A 22720-nucleotide genomic window follows, 5' to 3' on the forward strand; every position below is an offset into this window, starting at 1 on the left:
GAAATTTCCTCTCAGGTCATTTTGATTTTGTACCTATATTAAGTGGCCAGTTAAATACATAATACGAATTGATAATATTTTTGTCCACGATTTCTGTCTTTTCTAAAGCTATTTTCTTCCTTTGTTCTTAGGATTCCTTGTCTGATTCCGCTCACTCAGGCTTGGCTAGTTCAGCAGCCTAGGATATTTTTTCTGTCTTTGGGGTTTTTCCACCTGGTAAGACTCATCTCCTAAGACACCTGTCCCTTTTTCACAGGTTTACTTTATGCACAGTGGCACTGTGACTACTGACAGAGATCGCCCTTTCCTCAGGAAACCAACATGAATTGAAAAGTACAATCACTAAAACCAGCCCTTGAAACCGGCTTCTTACTAACATCTCAGAATGTGTCATTCCCTTTTAATACTAAACTCGATTCTTACTGACATCGCAGAGGGTTGCATTTCCTTTGAATAAACACAAAGAGCAAACCTACATGAAAGCATAGTAATTCATTGTGTGTTTCTCCTTTGCCCGTTTAAAATCTGTGATCAGTCTGGAGGAAGATCCAAAGAGGGCTGGCATGAAGCCTGTTACTCAAATTTAGAAGGCGGTTGTGATGGCTAACATGACTGCACTGCTCTTGGTGTAATGGCCCTCAAGGAAAAGTCATGCTGAAGCAGAAAAGATAAGTAACCTCTGAAGGATACAAAGTTCCTGCTTCACTATCTAAAAAAAAAAAGCTTCCCTTTCATTTGGATAATCATCTCATCAGCGTTTGTTTGTCTCACCTTGATCTTCTGTTGAGCACTAGGCCTACAAAACTCTGACAGAAACCACTCCATGGGCTACATTTCTCACCAAAAGATCCGGAAAACAGGCTAATGCTTGGCAACAACCTGGCCATCCATAACAAACTCGATAGGCACCCCAGAAAAACTTTGAGGACCGCTTGCATAACTCTGGTGAGGTGGAAGGGTGCTGCGTGAACTTAGTCCTCTTGTTCAAACAATCTCTCCAGGAGGGCAGTTAATAAGCCATCCATTCAAGCACAGCATACCTTCTGACGTATCTGTTGCATTCTATATCAGGCAGACCTGTAGAAAGAACGGTGGACAACTATAATGATCTTTATGTACCCGCAATCAGATGTACCACTTAATCAGATGAAAGGTTTATTATGAGCAGCCCACTGGTTGCTGGGGGAGGAAACATTTTCAGAAATGTATTCTGAGGAACCTGGCACCCAATACATTCTAAGGGGTCATGGAAGCAACTAGTCTGGAAAATCCGTCTGCCTGGATACCGCTAACCCCCACCATTATCTGGATGGAAATGGCTCCTAGTTCCATCCCCTTGTGAGAAATGAGAACAATCTACCCAGTCTGAGTCAAATGAAATGCTAAAGCCAGAAGATACGATCATTCCCATAATAAGTACTCTAGGCTCTGGCATGAGTAATTTGATGTGGAACTACTTAAACATATTATTTCTGAAAAAGACCTACATGCATTGCTGCATGAAGGAAAATGGTCAGGCTGCTCACAAAGAGTCTTGGGGATATACAATGTTTTCTGCTGCCAGACGTTAGCAGTGTGTTTTTGGTGAAACTTGCTGTTTGAATGATGTCAAGCAACAGCAGTAATCACCATAGGGTTAAACTGTAAAAGGGCCTCTTGAAGCGAAGGGTCAAGAAGTATACAGAAGAGGATGTTTCACAGTTAGGTGCTTTGACGTCAATCAATATTGAATAATTACTCCAATTATTGTTCACAATTATCTGGCGGATCTCCAGATGCACGTCTTGATGGATGAGGAGGCGGAGCCTCTGGGAGCAACAATCTCAGACCGAGAAATCCGAGTAGCTACTAAGGCACTGGCGAGAGGGAAAACACCGGGCACTGATGGGCTCCCTAAAGAGTTCTATGCTGCATACGTAGATGTACTGACCCCAGGATGGTTGAGATGTATGCAGAGGCCAGGGAGAGGGGCCGCCTGCCGAGCACGACTAGAGAGAGGCGGTGGAAGTCCTGCTCCTGAAGCCAGACAAGTCCCCCCTGGAGTGCGAATCATATTATCCATTGTCGATGCTCAATCTTGACTTTAAAATCCTAAGTAAAATATTGGCAACACTATTACTCCCCTACATGGTGCCTCTGGTAAATCAGGACCAGACAGGCTTCATTCCTCGCCTGAATACAACCCTCAATATATGCAGGCTATTGTCTATTATTGAATTAGGAACAACGGCGGAGCAGGGAGGAGCGGCGTTCACCATAGACATGGAGAAGGCATTTGATAGCCTCGAATGGGGGTTCCTATACGCAGTATTGACCAAAATGGGCCTTGGGGGTGGCTTTATAGGCTGGGTGCGGTTACTATATGCTGATCCAATGGCAAGAGTCCGCACGGGTCGCACAATATCAGGACAATATCGAGTGGAGAGGGGGACACGCGAAGGTTATCCCCGGACCAGGCTGCTGTTTCCCTTGGCAGTGGAGCCATTAGCCAGTATAACACAGTCCGGAAGGGCATACCGGGGGATCCAGGTGGGAGAGATAAGCCATCAAGTGGCGTTATATGCAGATGACCTTCTACTATTCCTAAATGATGCAGAGGGAGACCTACCAGGGGCTAAGGCAATGATGGAGCGCTTTGGCTCCTTATAGGGGCTACGAGTGTACTGGCTGAAGTCCAAACTGTTCCCTCTGGTGAGGGATGCGAGGCCCCCTTTGAATGTGGGAACTCTGAGATGGGAGCCCCGTTGCTTCTGTTACCTAGGGGTCCACATATTCCACACAATGGAAGACGTGAAGGAGGACAACATAGGGACGGAACTCTGCTCGCTTAAGGACACTATGTCCTTCTGGGGGAAGCTCCCCTATTTGGCAGGACAACAGCAGCAGTTTACGCAATGGATTGCGGGAGCCAGGGACCCAGATAGAGGGATGTCCCCGTTTGACCCGGAGGGGTCCGCGGTGTTCCGAACCCTGCGGAGGACGATTAGACCCCTACAAATTGGCAGTAATAAACATGGGGTGATGCATCGCTGCTGGGGCAGGTGCCTGCCGAAAACTAAATCAAAGCGCCCATACTCCCCAGAGATGGAGTTACAGCTACTGGAGGCCCTCCCTCACGGAGGACAGTGGCAAGGTCTGCACGAATGGAGCGAAGCGGGAGCGACAAAAATTGGGGATCTGTACCGGGATGGGGAGCTCCTATCCTTCGAGAACTTCAGGGCGGACTGGGACATACCACCAGGGCACTTCCTACTACATGGGGCGGTCACGAGAGCAATACGGTACCACTGGGGAGCGGGGATTGTGGAACCCTCGCGGCACTATACATGTGAATATATGAACGTGGCGGGTGGCACCATTAAGGCGGTGGCCTGCTTGTACAGAGCTATTGGATGGGACTCCACACAACCACTAGATAGACAGACACAAATGGGAGGACGATATTGGCGGGCGCCTAGAGGAAAAGGACTAGGACAATGTTTTGGAGCGAATTGCCAAAGTTACTCGAAATGCCCGGTTTAGCTTGATTAGCTTTTACATACTCCGCCAAGCATATTTAACCCCAGAACATATTAACTGATATTTTGTTGATGCATATGCTAGATGCCCGAGGTGTCAGAACAGGGGATGACGTTTATACATATGATTTGGAGCTGCGCCTCCTTCACCCAATACTGGAAAGAAGTGACACAAGTGACAGCGAGGGTGACAGAAAGGGTGGTCCCATGCACGCCGGCCCACGTACTGCTTCATTTATTTCCACACTTTGCTAAAACCAAAACCACATACAGGTTCCAGGACTTCGCATTTATTTTGGAGAAGCTGAAAATCACTAGTATCTGGAAGAAGCTGGGGGGCCCCGATGTCCTCACATGGAGACGTGAGATGGAAAAGTGGGCGGGTTGCGAGAGCAGGGTCCTGCTTCGGAATGCACATCAGGGAGTGGGCAAGCCGGAGAGAGCCCAGGCACGGGAGGGTCTGGTGGCGGACTTAATGAGACTGGGCAGAGACTCGGAGGCTTCCACACCAGAGAGAATCCAGCATGTAGAGCAGCCAGATTAGGATGGGATAACACAATAGAAAAGCGAGAATGGGTCTAGCGTCGACACCCACGGGTTCAATGGAGGCCACAACGGAAGGTCTCGGCACACCATCACTACCCACGCCTGGCGTACCAGGGAGCACCCTAACCGATCTGAATGATGCTCAGGGAAAGACAGCAATGGGGGGGGGGGGGGTAGAGGGGGTCAAAGTTGTTGTTTGAGGCCTTTTTGCCGGGAGTGGGGTATATGTACAGTGCATGGTGCATAGCTCAAGGGGCTACGGTGAACTCCCAAGCTGTAACGTGCAGATGGGGCACGACATGGACATTAACAACATCAGCAGGTCAATGGGTTGTATTACTTGCCCAAGACCAATGTGCACTGCTAGTGCGCAGATGTATGCTGTATGCAAAATAAAAGGCAATAAAGTTTGTTTAAAAAAAAAAAGTGTTGTTCACAATGTTCGAGACATTATTATCCTATGCCATATGGGTTATACATGAGCCAGGACAACTTCCAGCACCCCAGAGATACTCCTCAGGGTATCTGAGGCAACTCCAACAGGGGTAAATATGGTAAATGAAATCTTATTCGAAACTGAAATACAGAACTGTAGTTCTCATCCAGAAAAACACGCAGAAGTTCCTTTACCTTCTTATTAGACAAGTAGAAAATATGCTTTCTAAGGCCATCATCTTTGCTCATCTTACTTCCAACACAGTTCAAACATGAACTTTTTGAAAAGTTACAGCTTAAAAAGGGTATAACAGGAACTCAACAAAAACTCGTAATCAAAAACAAGAGTGACAGTTTTCAAGGACTCTTCTTGCAGGAAAACAGAGCTGGAAAACTGGAAGCTGGAAAACTGTTGGCAAGGACATATCACTCTAGATCCTGCCGAGTTGTGGCTGACATTAATGTGCAGTACCAATAAAGTTGGGTAATACAAAAATAGAAAATTAATTTTCTGTTTCATGTGTTGTAAAAAGAAAACAATTACAATACTACCTTGTTGCTTTAAAACAATTTTAGCATCTTTTAAGGTGTACAGATTGTTTTGACATGAATTATTGCATTTTCTACACCAGCAAGTCTCTTTTCCTGCCTCTATCCTCTCTAACAGCACTCTGCTCAAGGATCTGGCATTTAGGTACACTTACCTTGGCTGTGTGAGGGATCCCTGTAGTACCAAAGCCGCATGCGAGATGCACTGTGATCGGATGTTACTTAGCAAGTGGCTAACATCTGGTTGGCTGCACATCTGGGAAAATTGAATAACATCTTAATAAAAACAAGCCTTCTTATCAACGAAGCAGAATGTGTGCAGAACAACTACTGCATTTATGGTTTACCTACGCAGCAGCATAGCATGATGCACACTGTGCCAAGCGCAAACCACGAAATGTATCTAGAAGTCTTTATCTGCATGAATCTACCAAGAATCTACCGGTGTGTCCTTCGAAAACAAGAAAAATCTACTAGGAGTGAGTAACAGAATCTGCTCTGTATTGTCTTATTCATTCTTGTGCATTGATTTTATTCACCTTCATAAATCCAAGACTACAAGCAGGATGCACAGAAAACAGAAAGCTCATGAGCCAATCAATCCCTGCATGGAATAATTTACGATCTCTGGTCTAAACCACAAAACAAATATCTCAATAGTGTCTATACATGAGCTGCTCTAGAACAAGAATAGAGTCACACCAGAAAATCAACATTCAGTGTTAACACACCCAGATAAAGGCATATCGTATCTAGCAATGTGAATATTTCTACTTATCAGTGAACCACCAAACAACTAACAGAAAATTGCCATTCACACAACTCATCACAAAATAACCCCTCTCGTCCATGGATTGAGTAAGCATTTGAGACCAGTTAGTTACCTTTGGGGCCTTCCTTTCCTCGATCCCCACCCTGTCGAAGCATTCGATGAGGTAGTTCAGCATCTCTGTTTCTTTGCAAGTCTCAATGGTGAAGCGGTCATAACACGAACTGGAGTTTCCTGCACCCCCGGATGTCCCCAAGCTTCAGAAACAGGGAGGGGAAACGTTTTAATATTGCTCATTCAGGGGCACAGATATGCTCTCTAACTTGCAGGTTTGTTCCTTCATACTACGCATGCAGTTAATATTTGTGCAGGGTCGGCACACATGCCCCTCTATGAAATGAGGGAACCAAAGGTACTGTCTGTTATAAGAAGACCACCACCATGGTCCTTTAAGGTTAAATGCATTTTTCAGAGAAAATACCATCTTATGTGGAAAAAGTACAAGAAGAAACCTTTTTAATTCACAGTAAAAAAAGCTACCAGAAGAACAATACAAGCGTGTGATACAAACTTTAAACTTTCTCCAACAATCAATGGCAAGAACATCTTTAGCTCTAAAATCAATTCATGCTAAACCCTCGAGGGACTTCGTATCAATGGCCAGGCTACCACTCTTCCAGAACCAGAAATTTGTAGATGCACGTTTTAATGCTTTAAAAGGTCAAACCTTACTGCATGCCTCTTTGCCCCAGAAGCATAAAGAATACAAGCAGGTACTTTCCCAAAAGAAAATACAGCACACAGCAAAACACATGGGCACAGTTGTCCATCAACTTTGGATACAAACATTTGTTTTGAGGCCAAGTTACTGCCAGCCTTAAAGGTCAAGCACCACCCTCCCACCAATATGAGCTTTAAAACCTCTGTGGAGAGGTGTTATAGACACCTTTCTCAACTGTATCACAACCCCTTAATGGCTGATCAAGGAGTGCATTGAAAAGGGAAGCAACCTCACAGGGATAACTTTACATAAAAGGGGTCCCCTTCTTCCCACTGATATTCGAAAGGTATTAGTATCTCAGAAGAAAAGAATGGCCTATTTGCAGATTTGTAAGTATACTAAGGCCAAGAGGGGGCAATCTATCTGGCGGTCATGGACCTCAACTTAGCCTTCGATAGTTAACCACTCCAAGCTGTGGTCCATGATGGCTCACATGGACATGGAGCCGGCCCTAGTCTATTTTGTACGTGATTTGCACAGGGACATCTCTGCATCTAACAAGTTTGGCCCCCATGGGGAATGCACACAACATTTTAAATTAAATGGTGTGGTTCGCCAGGGTTGCATATTAGTGCCATATTTCATTTTAATATCAATCAATCAATTAGACTCATTTCTCACAGATCCTCACCTGAACGACCCTAGGGCTGGTGGCTGCCTGATCCCTGCTCTGCTTTATGTAGACACATTATTAATTGCTCGGACTGCCAGGGGGCTTCTGAAACTTCTAGATCTATTTATGGATGTTATGAACATTCTTGACCTGTTCATCAATTCCTCCAAATCATACATGATGAAGTTTTGCCCGCCTAAGACAAAAATCATGAAATTCATAGTAGAAGGTCACCATATTAGCCAGGTTGATAAACTTAGTTATGTATGTGTCCAATTTGACTCTGGTCTCAATTGGCACCCTTTAATAAACCATAACAAGGCGCCTTTCAAAAGGGCAATGTTCATTATAGGAGACTTCTCCCGGTGGCTGGGAAGCACCCATATAAAATCAGTTTGGGACATATTCAAGGCCAAGTGCATCCCAGTAGCTAGCTATGGGTGCAATATTTTGGGGATATGGGGCAGTTACTCCTCTTAGTGGCCCCTCAAAGTACACCTTCTCAGGTTGTTCATGAAGAGTTGGGTACGGGCCATGTGACTGATTTTATCAGGCTCTGACCCTGTTGCTTTGGCTTTCAGTCTAGTCCAAGGAGGAGCTAGGACTCAACAGATTGATCATGCAAGATTGCATGAACCTGGACAACTTCTCTGAGCCTTGGCTGACCTATTTCTCCTCCACCATGAAAAGCGTACAGAGACTAGAACTTTATCTTGATCCAAGTGGTATAATCCAAACTGATAAAAGATGGATTAAACAAGAGTTTAGAGATAAAATGGCAGCAAATCATGAGGCTTCTACACTGAATATGCTTTTAGCACGTCATGTGTTTTTAGTGAAAATTGTAAGTTGGATGGAGTCACACTTTACTTTGGACATGCCCCGGCAGCAGTGACGACTGCTATTTTTTAGGCTTAATCTATTCCCAAGGTTATTGGCCATTAGTCATGGTTGCTTTAAGTACTCAAGATTGCCCTTGGTGGGGAGGAGCCTGGCTCGACATCGTGATGGTCGCACGGTAGCTCGGCTCCGCCGGCCTCCCTGGCAAACTAATCTATCCTTTCGCCCATCCTGCCCAGAAAAGACAACACTTTACAGATGAAGGTCTGCTGACACTTACCACTCATCCTGGTGGCTCCTGAGATCTGTGGGCCCGCAGCGGCGTCCTCCCAGGAAGTGCGGCCTTTGTGGAGTGGAGACCGGGGCCTTGCCTTCAGCGAGTATCCGGCGGAGACGAGTCGGAGGCGGCCTCAGGTGGAGGACGGATGCCGACCGGAGGAGGCCGTTGTGCGAAAGAACCGAAGGCAACTGAACGCGCCTGGGTCTACCTTCCGGTGGTCCAGAGGTGAGGTGCGGCAAGTTGTGTGTGGGGGAAGCCGTGCTAGTGGCTCCCCCCCTTGTTGCCTCGCTCGGCCATCCTGACTTCCATCGCTCGGTGGTGGAGAGTGGCTCCGGCGAAGCGTTGGCGCCGGCGGGTCCCTCTTTTTTGGTGGCCCTCATCTTTGCACCGTGGCCGCTGTGTGGACGACTGAGGGGGATCCCGCGTGGGCCCCGCTTGTGAGCCCACCCAAGGAGTCGGTCACGAAACGACTGCGTAGTAATCACAAAATGGCGGCTGATGCTGTAAGCTGTGGGACGCCCTGGGATGTTGGTGCTGTACCTCTGTGCCGTGATGGGACCTGCACCGTGGAATGTGAACCCACGATTGGCGACGTCCTGCGGGCACTAAGGATTTGGCAGGTGACCCTGGTCCGGGATTTTTGTGTGCAGGTCGACGTGGGGATCGCCATTGCTTCCGAGCCGTGCCCCAGTGATGCGGATGGGCCTGAGGTGGTTACTTTTTGTTTCTCCTCCTTTGGCCAGGGCGGCGACGGCTTGGACCGCATGCGGGAAGAACTGCTGGCGATCAGTGCAACTGATTTACATGACTGCCGTGAACAGCTCTTGCATTGCCTTCTGCGGTGGAGATCCAGTGGGAGGCTTCCATTGCCCGTCCAGCGGTGGCTCCATGACCTCTTCCCACTGCTTTGTTTTATGCTTGCTACCCTTCCATACATCGCGGCGATGGCTAAGAAAGGACTGGGGTGAACCCGGGGGTTTTTCACCCGGAGGATTGCTGTTTGATGCACGGATTTATGGAGTGCCACAAATAGTGATACCTTGTCGAACCCTTAATATGTATGGCTTCTTGAAACCATGCCGGTTTCGTTTTGGGCTACACTAGAATGTCTGTATGGGCGGGGTGTGGGGGCCGTGCGCCTTGTTACATGGTATCCTCCCCCCTTGATTTTCCTTTTTTCCTTTTTATCTGTTTTTCTCCTTTCCCTACATTGTCTTATTCTATATTTCGGGTTCACGCATAGGGCGACAGGCACGCTGCTTGGAGGGATAGGCCATAGCCTTCTGCAGGGGTGCAGGGTGGGGCGGGTGGATGGGGGTCTATTAGATAGTTCTTTGTTTCTATGGCTCTTATCTGTCCTTTTCTTGGGTCTCCATTGCGGTGCGTGATCCCCGCGGGATGAGTGCCCAGGGAGGGCAGGAGGTTTGGGTATTCCCATATGGTATGGTACTTTCGGGGGGTTTTTGCTTCTCCTGACTTAGCCTCCCCGCCCCCTAAGAATGTTTACTGACTGGATTGTGGATCGCCATTATCGCCGTGGGGCGGGTACAGTAATGTGGATTCCCCCTTTCCTTTCCCTTTTTTCTAATATTTTTGTTTTCTTCTACTCTCCGGGTTGTATAGTGATTGCACCTTTTTCCGTCTCATTGATGATTTGATTGTCATGAGAGTGATGTTTTGCTTGTCTTTGGGCACATGAGGTTGCGGGTGGACACTGACTGAAGAAGAATAGCAAGGGCGTCGATGGCTTGACCGCTTTGGAATATTCTGATAACTGTCTTACGGACTCCCTATTATAATGATGTTGATTCTGTTCCCCGGCATGTGTACCAAGACGCTTATTATACGACCGATCCTTTACTTTTATATATATAAAATTAACCTTCAGTGATCCTTTACCGGGGGGTTACGCTCAGTTAGCATTATAGACTCGCAGCATTGGGTAGTATTGCGTGACCATTCCGTACTTTTTATTGTTATTGGTGTCTTCCAGTTTGTTCCGTGGCTGGCCTCTGGGTTGTAGGCCCGTATTTGTATGTCACCATCTACACAAATAAAGGTTTTCAAAAATTAAAAAAAAAAAAAAAGATTGCCCTTGGTGATTGTAGTATTACCATCATTGATAACTTGCACACAGACAGGATCTGTCCAAAATATAATTATTTGAGATCTAAATATATACTTCCACTCCTGAAGCCAATGAATTTTAACAATGTGAGACTATTGTTCCTCCAGTTTTTAAGCACCCCCACAGTGTGTTATTTTTTTATCTCTCTATCTTTCTGGTGTTTTATAGCCAATCAAATTGTAATATAATCAGATCTTTATATTTATGAAGTGCATTGTACTGTGCCTGACTTATGATTTTATCTTCTAAAATTGAATAAATATATTGATTGATTGATTGAATAGGAGGTGCTCCCATGCACTATTCTAAACCCTTTGGACGAGAAGTAACACCGAATTCTTGATAGAAATATTAACAAGACTTATGATAAAAAGATGAAACTTCGCTGTCTAACATTAGGGGCTTGAGTGCCAATACAAAGCGAAAGGTGCTGCTGAAAATTCTATAAATAAATAGCTGTATTGAAGGGCTCTCCAGAGGCTCAAAAGAGTGGATACACCAGGACACCAAATAAAGCACACAAATGTATGAAAGTCTTGATCTGCTAAAAAAAACTAAAAAAAAAAAAAAGATATTGTACCTGGATAACGTGTTCCAACACAATAACATAATCCACCTTTTGCGCATTTGCACATACTCATTCCCAAAAACCATGAAGGGTCCAGTGGTTCATTTGATCTCCAAATAATGAGCATGCTTCCAGTGTACAATATGCACCTCGTGAAGGTTCACTGTAAAGCTGAAAGCATCAGTATCATTTCATCAAGAAAAAACAAAAAAGTTTGTTCTACTATATTGTATACAACTTTGCTCATGGATGAATCCATAGTGCTTCCAGATATCTTGCCACTGTAAACTTTAGAGTACCACATTGAACATTGGGTCAAAAAATATTTTACACAGTACAATGATGGACAAGATTCACAGAGAATTGGAATTCACTGGGCAACCAAAGTATAAGCATATCCAACCTGGATAACAATAATAGTGATTCTATGTTCCTGAGGAACATATGAAAAGAAAGCATACAGACCTTCCCACTAATTTGACGGATCAGAGTGCAATGAAATGCTGCAATTGCTGTCTCAGGTCAGGTCAAGTCAAGTCAAAGAATTTATATAGCGCTCTACATACCCAGAGGGTCTCAAGGCGCTTGAGGAGGGGTGGGGAATTGCTTGTCAAATATCCACGTTTTAAGTTGCTTTCTGAATGCTAGGTGATTCTGAGTAAGGCGAAGGTAAGTGGGAAGGGAGTTCCAGGTTTTAGCTGCCATGTAGGAGAAGGATCTACCTCCCATGGTGGTTTTGTTGATGCGAGGTACAGTGGCAAGGGCTTGGTTGGATGATCGTAGCTGGCGGGAGGGGGAGTAGAAGGACAGTCGTGTGTTGAGGCATTCTGGTCCGATTTCGTAGAGTGCTTTGTGTGCGTGGGTTAGGAGCCGGAAAGTGATCCTCTTATTGACGGGAAGCCAGTGGAGGTTTTTCAGGTGACCAGAGATATGTTCTTTACGCGGGATGTCTAATATGAGCCTGGCTGAGGCGTTTTGGATTCGTTGGAGTTTTTTCTGGAGTTTAGCGGTAGTACCGGCGTAGAGGGTGTTTCCATAGTCCAGTCGGCTCGTGACCAGGGCGTGGGTGACCGTTTTCCTAGTTTCGGTGGGGATCCAACGAAATGTTTTTTTGAGCATGCGAAGAATGTTGAAGCAGGATGAAGAGACGGCATTGACTTGTTTGTTCATCGAAAGTGAGGAATCCAGGATGACGCCCAGGTTCCGTGCATGGTCTGTCGGGATGGGTGCTTTTCCAAGGGCTTCTGGCCACCAAGAGTCGTCCCATGCAGAGGGGGAGGTACCTAAGATAAGGACTTCTGTTTTATCTGAGTTCAGTTTCAGATGGCTATGTTTCATCCATTCGGCTACTTCTTTCATTCCTTCGTGTAGGTTAGTTTTGGCGGTGCTAGGGTCATTGGTGAGTGATAGGATCAGTTGAGTGTCATCCGCCTAGGAGATGATGTTGAGGTTGTGTTGGCGTGCGATGGTCGCGAGGGGGCTCATGTATACGTTGAAAAGGGTGGGGCTGAGTGAAGATCCTTGTGGCACGCCGCAGATGACTTCAGTGGCCTCTGACTTGAATGGTGGAAGGCGGACTCTCTGGGTTCTTCCGGTGAGGAACGAGGTGATCCATTCTAGTGCTTTTCCTTGGATTCCAATGTTTCTGAGGCGCTGTAGAAGGGTGCTATGGCAGACTGTGTCGAAGGCTGCGGAGAGGTCGGGGAGGATGAGGGCGACTGTGTCTCCATTGTCCAGTAGAGTTCGGATGTCGTCTGTTGCTGCGATGAGGGCGGTTTCAGTGCTGTGTTTGGCTCGGAAGCCGGACTGTGAGGAGTCGAGGGAGTTGTTGGCTTCGAGGAAGGCGGCGAGCTGGTTGTTGACAGCTTTCTCCATGACTTTGGCCGGGAATGGAAGGAGCGAAATGGGACGGTAGTTTTTGAGTTCGGTGGGGTCCGCTGTGGTTTTTTTTAGAAGGGCGCTGAGTTCAGCGTGTTTCCAGCTCTCCGGGAAGGTGGCGGAGTTGAGGGAGCAGTTGATGACGTCTCGGAGGTGCGGTGCTATGATGGAGTCTGCTTTGTTGAAGATGTGGTGAGGGCATGGGTCTGTGTGGGATCCTGAGTGGATGGAGTTCATCAGGCGGATAGTGTCCTCAGTGGAGATTGGGTTCCAGTCATTAAGGATGTTCGAGGGTGGTGAAGGTCCAGCAGATGGTTGGGTGGGTTGGTCTCCGGGTTGGTTGTCGAAGCTGTTGTGGATGTCTGCAATTTTGTTGTGGAAGAATGAGGCTAGGGAGTCGCAGAGGGCTTGAGAGGGGGTGATGTCGTTGGAGTTGGCCGAGGGATTGGTGAATTCCTTGACGATGTTGAAAAGTTCCTTGCTGTTGTGGGCGTTGCTATCTAGTCGGTCCTTGAAGGCGGTTTTCTTGGCTTTTCGGATCAGTTGGTGGTGTGTGCGAGTGGCGTTTTTGAAGGCTTCCTTGGTGCTGGTGGTTGGGTCTTTTTTCCAGGCCTTCTCAAGGGAGCGGCAGAGTTTCTTGGATTTCTTAAGATCATCGTTGAACCAGGAGGCTTTCTTGCTGCCAAGTTTGATTTGTCGTTTTTTCAGTGGTGCTAGGATGTCGGCGCTGTTGGATAACCATAGGGTGAGGTTGGTGGCGGCTTGGTCGGGGTTTGAGGAGTGGGTAGGGGCGTTTAGAAGAAGCGATGAGGAGATCTGGTCGATGGTGATTTTGTTCCAGTTTCTTTGCAGAGTTGGTTGGGGTGGTTGTTGGGTTTGAGCTTGTTGTAGGTAAAGTGGACGCAGCTGTGGTCAGTCCAGAGGAGAGCCGTAGTGTGGCTGAAAGAGACATGATTGCTGGAGGTGAAGATAGGGTCGAGTGTGTGACCTACGATGTGGGTGGGGGAAGTGACCAGTTGTTTAAGTCCGAGGTTGGCGAGGTTGTCCAAAAGGGTGGTGGAGTTATGGTCGTTGTTCTTTTCAAGGTGAAAATTGAGGTCTCCCAGAAGGATGTAATCTTTGGAGGGGAGCGCGTGTGGAGTGATGAAGTCCGTGATGTCCTCACTAAATTGTGCGCGGGGTCCTGGAGGTCTGTAAAGGAGGGTGCCTCTGAGTGTGGTCTTGGGGTCGATACAATGAAGGTAAATCTCGAGCAAGGAATAGATTACAATCAATATGGCATCATTGATGTATAAACAAGTTACTTCCTTTAGGCATCTGACTCTCCATTGGCAATGAAGTCAAGCAGCTAAGGCGTTGGGACGGTTTAGAAACGTGGATGCAGCACAGCATAGTTAACACTTAATACCTTTAGGATCTCCCATAGTTCCTTGCAAAGGCATTAGCTTTAACTGACAAAATACTAACTTCTCACATCAATATATTATTTTAGATGGGCAGCATGGTCATCCTTGAGTACTCCCCAAGTAGAACATAAAGACATTTAAAGTCTCCTGGAACTTAGTGTGAAACAAAAAACGTCCTGTAAATGAAACTGTGATATTGGTCTTTGGCATATTTAGTTATATTAACACTAAATTGTAGGTGGTCAAGTGATGAAATAGTATGAAGACTTGGGCGTTCCGTTTAAGTGCGGTCTCTCTTGGCTTATTAAAGGGAGAGAGGTCTGGAAATGGCACTGCTGCCAAGAGTAAGTTGCTATGATTTTATACTGCCTGTGATAGCATGTCAGTAGAACCCCTTCAGAGAGCCTATCAAGACAAAGTATATTGATTGACCACACGGGCACCCCATTTTACTTGGGAGACTAATATTCTATTCTTTGATATGGATGGTAAATTCAAACAAGCATTTGCAATGCAATCGGTCTCACCTTTGGGACCTTCTATATATTTAGCCATGCAGCACACTAGCCTGGGTGCTGAAACATCTACTGTTCTTTAACATGGAGGGAAAGTAAGCACCAAACTGCGTGACACACCAGGTATGGGAACACATGGAGAGAAATATTGCCTTTCTGCGGGAAATGGTATAGTCCAAACCTCTGTTTTTAATATATAATCTGGCCTCTGGTGGTCATATCACTGAAAATACAAGATTTGAAAAATATATTGTCTAAGGCGGCTCGAGGAAGACAATTTCTATGGACTGGAATCTAGAGAATGCTAAAGTGATTCTGGGACTTTTCTGACCTCTGCTCGTCTTTTTCTACCAAGAAAGTTAAAAAGAGGCAGTTGCTAGAAAGATATAAAAAAGTAAAGTCCCTCAGCAGAAAGCAATTCTGGTATTTTACTGACCTCTACTGGTCGTTTTCTATCAAGACAGTTAAATAGAGGCAGTTGAACAGAAAGAAAAGTCCCAAAGCGGAAGCAGACAAGTCCTAGGGTTTATCTCCAGAGCCCATAAAGAACATATACATATAAGAATATACTAAAGTATATACAAGAGGTCTCGAGGGCATTAGCTTCCAAAACGTACACAGGCCTCTTAATGGAAAAGGGACTATTTTAGGGAACTAGTAGATACCTTATGGTACAAATCTCTTCTTTAAAAAAATATATATATTTTTAGTGAATTAAACAATAACAAGGCACGTATTGGAGCATGAGACAAGGGGCACTTTGGATCATACACAATTATCCACCCAATAAGAAAGTCAGTTACTATCTTGGTGCATTATCACGACTCCTTTCTGTCCGTTGCATCTCCAGTTCTGTTGTTGGGGACACACATATTTCTCCTTGATGAGCATTCCACTTGCCCCACTTCCTATCCCATTTCTTCGGGCACCCTCTAGCTTTAAACACCTTCTTTTCTGCAATCATACACTTGTCAGACTCTCTGATCCACATCCGGAGCGTAGGCCGATCTGCCACTCCACACTTCCTTGCTATCTCCCTCTTGACCAATGTGTAGCCTAGTGTCAAACTGTTGTTCGATATCGGTGAGGTCTGTCGGCTCCCACATATTGAGGAGACCTAGCCGGGGTGTAAGGGTGTGTTTTCCCAAGGCTTCTAGAATATGTTCCATAGCACCCTCCCATATGGGTCGCACCCCCGGCCAGACCCATAGCATGTGGTAAAAAGATGCATCTTGCTGGCATCTCCTAAGACAAAGTGCACTGGTCCACGAACCTTTCTTTGCAAGGGTTATACCAGTTAAGTAAGATCTATGTAAACTTTTTAGCTGGATGAGGCGGTAACGAAGTGCTATGGCAGCCTAACGAGGGGACGTCAATGCTGCCTGCCAATCACCTTCATCAAGGGGTCTTAAGTCCAACTGCCATCTCTCTCAGAGTTTATGAAAGGTATCTGGTAGGTTATTAAATAGTTTTTTATATGAAAGGGAAATGGCCTTGGTGAGCAATGGTCCGTCAAGAAGCCTGTCCTCTAACGGGGATGAGACTAGGAGGTCGGTCATGTCCGGGATAGCTGCAGTGAGGGCATGCCTGATTCGTAGGTATCGGAACACCTCCCCTTAGGCCAGATCATACGTCTTCTGTAGGTCGTCGAGTTTGAGAAGAGCACCCTTTTTAACCAAGTCCCCTATTGTCGAGATTCCTATTACGTCCCATTTGTCAATAAACATCTCTTCTAGATGCTGCTTGTTAAAATATCTACTGTGATAAGTTGCTTTAAAGTTCGGTTTGAGCATGGGGGCATGGCCAAGCCATGGACCGCGATGGTCGCACGGCGCTGAATCTCTCCCGGCGGCTGTGACGTTCTGACTCTTTCCCAGTCCCTGTGGCGGCTAAAAACCATGTCACAGCCTAAAACGAGTGGCTAAAGCGTTCCGGTATCGCTGAGCGGCGGAACGGGTGGAAAAGCACGGCGGAGTTCCTGGGCGGTGCACAAGATGGAGGTGGGACTAAGGCAGAGGGGAGAAGAAGCGGAGGCGGAGTGATCGAGTGGCCATGACTTCGGCCTGCGGTGGTGCAGTAAGTCGCAGGTGATAACCCTGGTCATAACGAGGCCGCACACCAGTCCAACAAGTGCCCCCGCCCGGTGCGGGTGGTCCGTTTGGCCACTCGCGGGACACTGAGCAGCGTGCCCTGACGGTAGCCCGTGCGAGCGGGGATAAGGCCCGCTCGCACACCTTAGTTTGAGCCTTGTCATAGGCTTTTACTGCCTGCTATGGGTCGGCGCTCCTGAAGGCACAAACTGCACCGTGTGCTGGCACCTGGGGCTGTCCCGCACGCCACCCCCCTGCCCCCTTCCCTCGGCCTGAAATTCACTGAATTGGCCTCCTCTCTGCCTGGAAGTCACAAGCAAGGGCGGAGCAGCAGCAGCTTGCTGGATGGTTATCACCACTGCGGGCACGGCGAAGGCGGCCTGCATCACTCCCTACCGTTGAGGACCCAGGCCCTTCAATACACAGCCTCACCCACCACAGTTAAATCTGCTCTGACGCCCAAGTTTGATTTACCTTGATCCCTTCGCCAGGCACAGTCCAGATACATTTACCAGCCAGATAGCTAGGGAGTGCTAGTCCAGGCCACCCTTCGTGGATCTGGCTCATCTGCGTCCCAACCTCAACAGGGCTCGACAAATGTACTCGCCCGCTCGCAAATGCGAGTCAATTTCTTTCAGGGCGAGACAGTTTTCATGCCTACTCGACCGGCCTGGCGAGTGAGCTTTGTCGCTGTGCTAAAGTGCAGTGCCGGTAGAAGTCTTTAGAGGGCAGCTGGGTGAAATGTTCAGAAATGCCGTGACAAAATGCGGGAAAACAAAGGTGTTGATTGGCTGATTGCAACGCGGGCTCGGTCGGCTAAGGCCTAGTTGCAATCAGCCAATCAGATGGTTGCTAATCTCCGCACAGTAAAGTTTACAGACTTCTCATTGGCGGATTACAGCCGCAGCAGGATAAGCGTGTAAACTGCTTTTGCCAACCCCTGTTCCCAATACACTTGACCGGAGGCAGGCCATGAACGACACTAGTGCCCTAGCGAAGCAGAAGTTCTCCTCCTGCACCTTGGGTGTAATCACCATGATCCTCGGAGCCCTGCGAGTGGAGCTCTGCCCGTGATGTAAGCCTGCGCCTGCCGAGGATGGCTCGATCTCTCTGCGGGGGACCCTAAGGTAGGTGCAATTGGATGGGAACACCGCCGCGGGTCAGGGGCTCTAGCCTTGATTGTTGGGTAGGGTGGCTTTGAAGGGGATTGACGCCCAGCAGGGGCTATTGTTACGCTTGTTCTCGTTTCAGACTTCAAGTCTTCTATCCGGGAAAAGCACAAACCTAGAAATTAGGCATTGAACATAATTATAATTAACGGGTGCAACACATTAGCACTGCGAACTGTCTATGATTAGAAAGTTGATAGTGCTCAGAGCACGACAGCTAGATGAGGCACATGAGAAAGGTTTGAGATTTCGAAACTGCACAGAGGGTGGCATAGGCGGCAGGAGGGCACTTACTGGACACGCCTCGTCAATGGTAGCAAGGTGCTAACAAGCTGCCTGCGGTGCCCATCAAGGCGCCAGATGTCAGCAAGGGAAATTTTGTGTTTGATGCTCACAGCTTAGAAGTTGGATTACCCAGCTCTACAAGGCGGATGCAGTCAGAGGTGCACCGACGGGATGCAGAGGGTAAACAGCGCCCCACGATTCCCTTTGTTCTTTTAATTACAAAAATATTTAGCTGCATAATACGATCTATAGTAAGGAAGGAGTGAATGGGTGGGTTGGCAAAAATAAAAGTGGTATGAATGTATGGAGGCTGTAGAAAAGTGGACAAGAACGAAAATATATGTCCACTCCAAATTGTACAACCAATCACGTTAAACGCAATCTTTTTATTTCCATGGGTAATTTGCAATTAACTGTATATAATAAGCACCGCCGTAAACAAGGAGGACCTGGCTGGCGCCGACTTCATTAAGTTGAAAGGCCAGAACGAGGAGCCCACCAGGAAGTAAAACAGATGTATGGGCAGATTGTAATCACAGTCTATGGTGTGAAATCGCACTGAAAGGCTTCACCGTCGCTTGACAGACCGGTTCCCACGTCAGGAACCTGGAAAGGAGAGTGATGGAAAATACTGATATCATGTCATGAGCAAGCAGGGCAGTATTGTTTATGTGGCCTTAGTTGTGCTTATACAGCGTGCCTGATCTGATAGCTGGGACATAAAATACAAATGCAAGACCCCGTAAAAACATTCCAGTCATACAGGTCCAGGTATGGTGCGATCTGCCCTTTCCTAGGCTGTGCTCTAATATGTTTAAAGTACAACGGTGAACCAGAGTACTGCTAAGAGTTTTTTTTTTATAGATTCATATAGTGCTTACTCGACCTGAAAGTATTGGAGTGCTTTACAGGAGCACCAGTTACACTACACAAGGACACACTAATTTTTGTTAGGCACAGGGAGATTAAGTGAGCCACCAGAGCCATACTCTAGTATGTTCAAGGTACAGTGGTGAACCTGAGTTTGGCTAAGAATATTCATCCAGGGCCACGCTCTAGTGTGTGTAAGGTACAGTAGTGTACCCGAGTACTGCTAAGAGTGTTTATCCAAGGCCGTGCTCGTAACTTTCAAAACATTGCAGTGAGAATAGTAATGAGGCAAAATAATTTGATCATGTCTTACTGGTCATAGAACAACTGTGCTGCAAATGTTTTGAAGAAAATGTGTATGTAACCAATTTTTGGGTCGAGTGCATTGATGTTAGGTCGAGTAGAAAATTCTATTCACTAGACCTGCAGGTCAAGTACGATTTTTAAGATTAGTCGAGCCCTGTCAACACCCTCCCAGAGTTGCATCCAGGGGCCCCTTCTTGTAGTCCCTCTAACTACTCTCCTGCGCTGCAGCTGCATGGGCCACAAAGATCCTAAGCAGCGATAACTCCCCTTTGAGAAAGTCACGGAGACCCTCACTGACCCCCCAGCAACATGGCGGAGGGCGGACAATCTTCCACTATTCCTGAGGACAATGCCGCTCAGCTGGGCCCGCTACTACAGGAAATGAGGGCGGGTTTCAAGACCCTACATGTGCGCTTTGACTCGCTAGATAAACGTACTGCGGATCTCGGTTCAAATATCACGGTACACGATAGACGCCTTGATGTAGTGGAATCCCGCACTTCAGACCTGGAGGACGGGATGGTGCAATCCCTAAAACGGCTCGATCGCATGGACCATATCCTCAAGGAGGACGCAATAAAGAACGAGGATTTGGAGGCGCGCAGTCGCCGAAACAACGTGCGCATTTTGGGGGTGCCTGAATCTACAGCTGCGGGACGCATGGACACCCTGGTTGAGACAATCCTACTTGATCTACTCAGAAGAGAAGCCTTCACTCCGGGATTTGTGGTAGAACGTGCTCACAGGTCGCTAGGCCCTAGACCCAACCCAGGATGCCCGCCTAGGCCCATCATTGCCAGAATAATGAACTTCAGAGACAGAGATACATTACTGCGGCTGGCACGTGAGCACGGCGACACGACATGGCAGGGATCCAAAGTGTCTCTGTACCCTGACTTTACAGTTATGGTTCATGAGGCCAGGAGAAAATATCTAGGAGTGAAGGCAACGCTCAGGAACCTTGGGCTGAAATACGGTATGCTCTACCCGGCTAGGTTGCGGGTGAAAATAAATGGTCGTGCCCAGGTCTTTTAGAGCCCCACAGAAGTGCAGGAGTTTTGCCGTACTTATAAACTCAACAACAAACAATCCTTGGAAAAAGACAAACTTTCCCCTCCGCACAGTGGTCAGATTCAAGCATGGATTTGTTCTCTGGCTCGGGTCCCGGCTGATTGACTTGATTTGTCTTTTGTGAATATAGGCCGCACAATTAAGAGCTCATTGTTCTATTGGGAATTGGTTTATTGTATATTGCATGTTTCATATGACACTAAGCGGTTGGAGAGTGATCACCCCCCCAACCCTTTCTTGTTCACTTTGTACTAGTTTTGGAGGAAACAGAATGTACCCTAATTGTTTGTTCCCTACCTTGCTGAAGTCACATTTGGTACAATATGCTGGTTGGATAAAGTTGGTATGGCGTCTCCGGTAGGGCGGGAAGACTGGGTGGGTGGTGGTGGGAGGGGATTGTTTTTTATTGCCTTGCACTGATACAGATATGATCATGGTTGCCCCTTGCAAGCATACACATTTACGGCTCATCATGATCCATCCAAAAACAGTTAGGTCACAACCCGGGCCCCTCAAGCGTTAAGTTTGCTAGGTGGAATGTCCGGGGTTTAAATGAGACCCGTAAAAGAAGACAAATAATCCATTATTTACTCAGGCACGGGTCGACGTAGCCTTTTTACAGGAGACCCACCTTCCCCCTGGTGACCCGGCCCGCTTTGCCGCGAGCTGGGGGCCACATAGATATTTTGCAAACTACAGTAATGATTCCAGGGGCACGGCCATTCTCATACATAAACGCATTCCTTTTAATTACCACTCTCTAACATGTGATCCCGATGGCAGGTTTGTGATAGTGGTGGGTACACTAATGAGCCACAGGATAGCATTGATATGTGTATATGGCCCCAATATAGACTCCCCTGATTTTTAATTATTCGTTGCTCTCTAAGATGATGCAGCTCGGCCCTATGCCTCTTTTCATAGGGGGGGATTTTAACATCGCCCTTAATTTAACCATGGACAGCACTTCGACTGCACCAGACCCCAAACCCCGAGCGCAGGGCCTTGAAATCCCTATGCGAACAGTTCTCCCTGATAGACTATGGTCGTATGCGTGACCCAGACCACACTACATATACACACTACGCTAGCCCCCATAACACATGGACAAGGATTGACAACTGGATCGCGACCCCGAGATTTCCAACTGGGTTCATACTCTTCAGACATTCCCCAGAACTTATTCTGATCATTCCCCAGTTTTGCTGTCCCTGGGAGTACCTGGCCCTGAGGGGTCCGAGAGGAAGTGGCGCTAACCCAATCGCACGTTGGAAGAGGAGGTATTCAGGCAGGAAGTAAGGGAGGCAATAGAAGACTACTTTACCATTACCACAGGATCAGTTGACTCCGAGGCAGTACTATGGGAGGGTTTTAAGGCCTACATATGAGGGGTGTGCATCTCCAAGAGCACCGGTGTGCTGCAGGACATTCGTGGTTCCCTGGCCCGCCTGGAGAGAGAGCTTGGAACTCTAGATGCTCGACAGCCACAGGCACAGACCCAGAATTAGGCAAACAGCGGCCCACTCATCTCTTGGAATATAGAGACACCGCCGAGCGGGGATTTTTTTTTTATGGGGAAGTACCATAATGCCAAGGTCTACGGAGAAGGTGACCGCCCGGGTCGGGTGCAAGCTCAAATGATTTGATCCAATTACGCAAAGGCATACATTACCGAGCAAACGGCAGCAGGACAGCAAACGACTGAGCCACTAGAAATCCAGAGGGAGTTCCTTTCCTATTTCAAAACGCTGAACGCCGCAAGGTTAGGGTAGGACCATACAGACCAGGAGAATTACCTGTCAGAAATCGCACTGGTGTACCTTGAAAAATTAATGCAAGACTTGTTAGAGGAACGCATATCAGAGGACAGCATCGATGAAGCCATCTCAGCTCTTAACTCCTCTACTGCCCCTGGCCTTGACGGATTCACGGGCGAATTCTACAAGGCATATAAAGATCTACTGATCGCCCTATTGCTGGAGGTCTATGCTGAAGCGTTGGAAAGGCAGGTTTTACCACCCACTCTCCATGAAGCAGTCATAATACTGCTTCCTAAACCCGAAAAGATCCCCAACTGTGCGGTTTGTATCGACCTCTGTCGCT

The 22720-nt window shown here is 47.2% G+C and overlaps 1 protein-coding gene across 2 annotated transcripts in view; it reads right to left on the bottom strand.

The window, feature by feature from the left end:
• The window catches only part of UBE4B (ubiquitination factor E4B), a 1174709-nt gene that overhangs the window by 847031 nt on the left and 304958 nt on the right, over nt 1-22720 (bottom strand). For both annotated transcript variants that reach the window (XM_086921364.1, XM_086921363.1), the window contains 2 exons: nt 5933-6074; nt 5204-5304 (listed from right to left, as the gene is read on the bottom strand). In XM_086921364.1, coding sequence (XP_086777490.1) covers nt 5204-5304; nt 5933-6074 — 243 coding nt within the window. The remainder of the gene's footprint in view (nt 1-5203; nt 5305-5932; nt 6075-22720) is intronic.

The sequence above is a fragment of the Lissotriton vulgaris genome, chromosome 5, assembly GCF_964263255.1.
Source record: "Lissotriton vulgaris chromosome 5, aLisVul1.2, whole genome shotgun sequence".
Taxonomy (NCBI): Eukaryota; Metazoa; Chordata; class Amphibia; order Caudata; family Salamandridae; genus Lissotriton; species Lissotriton vulgaris.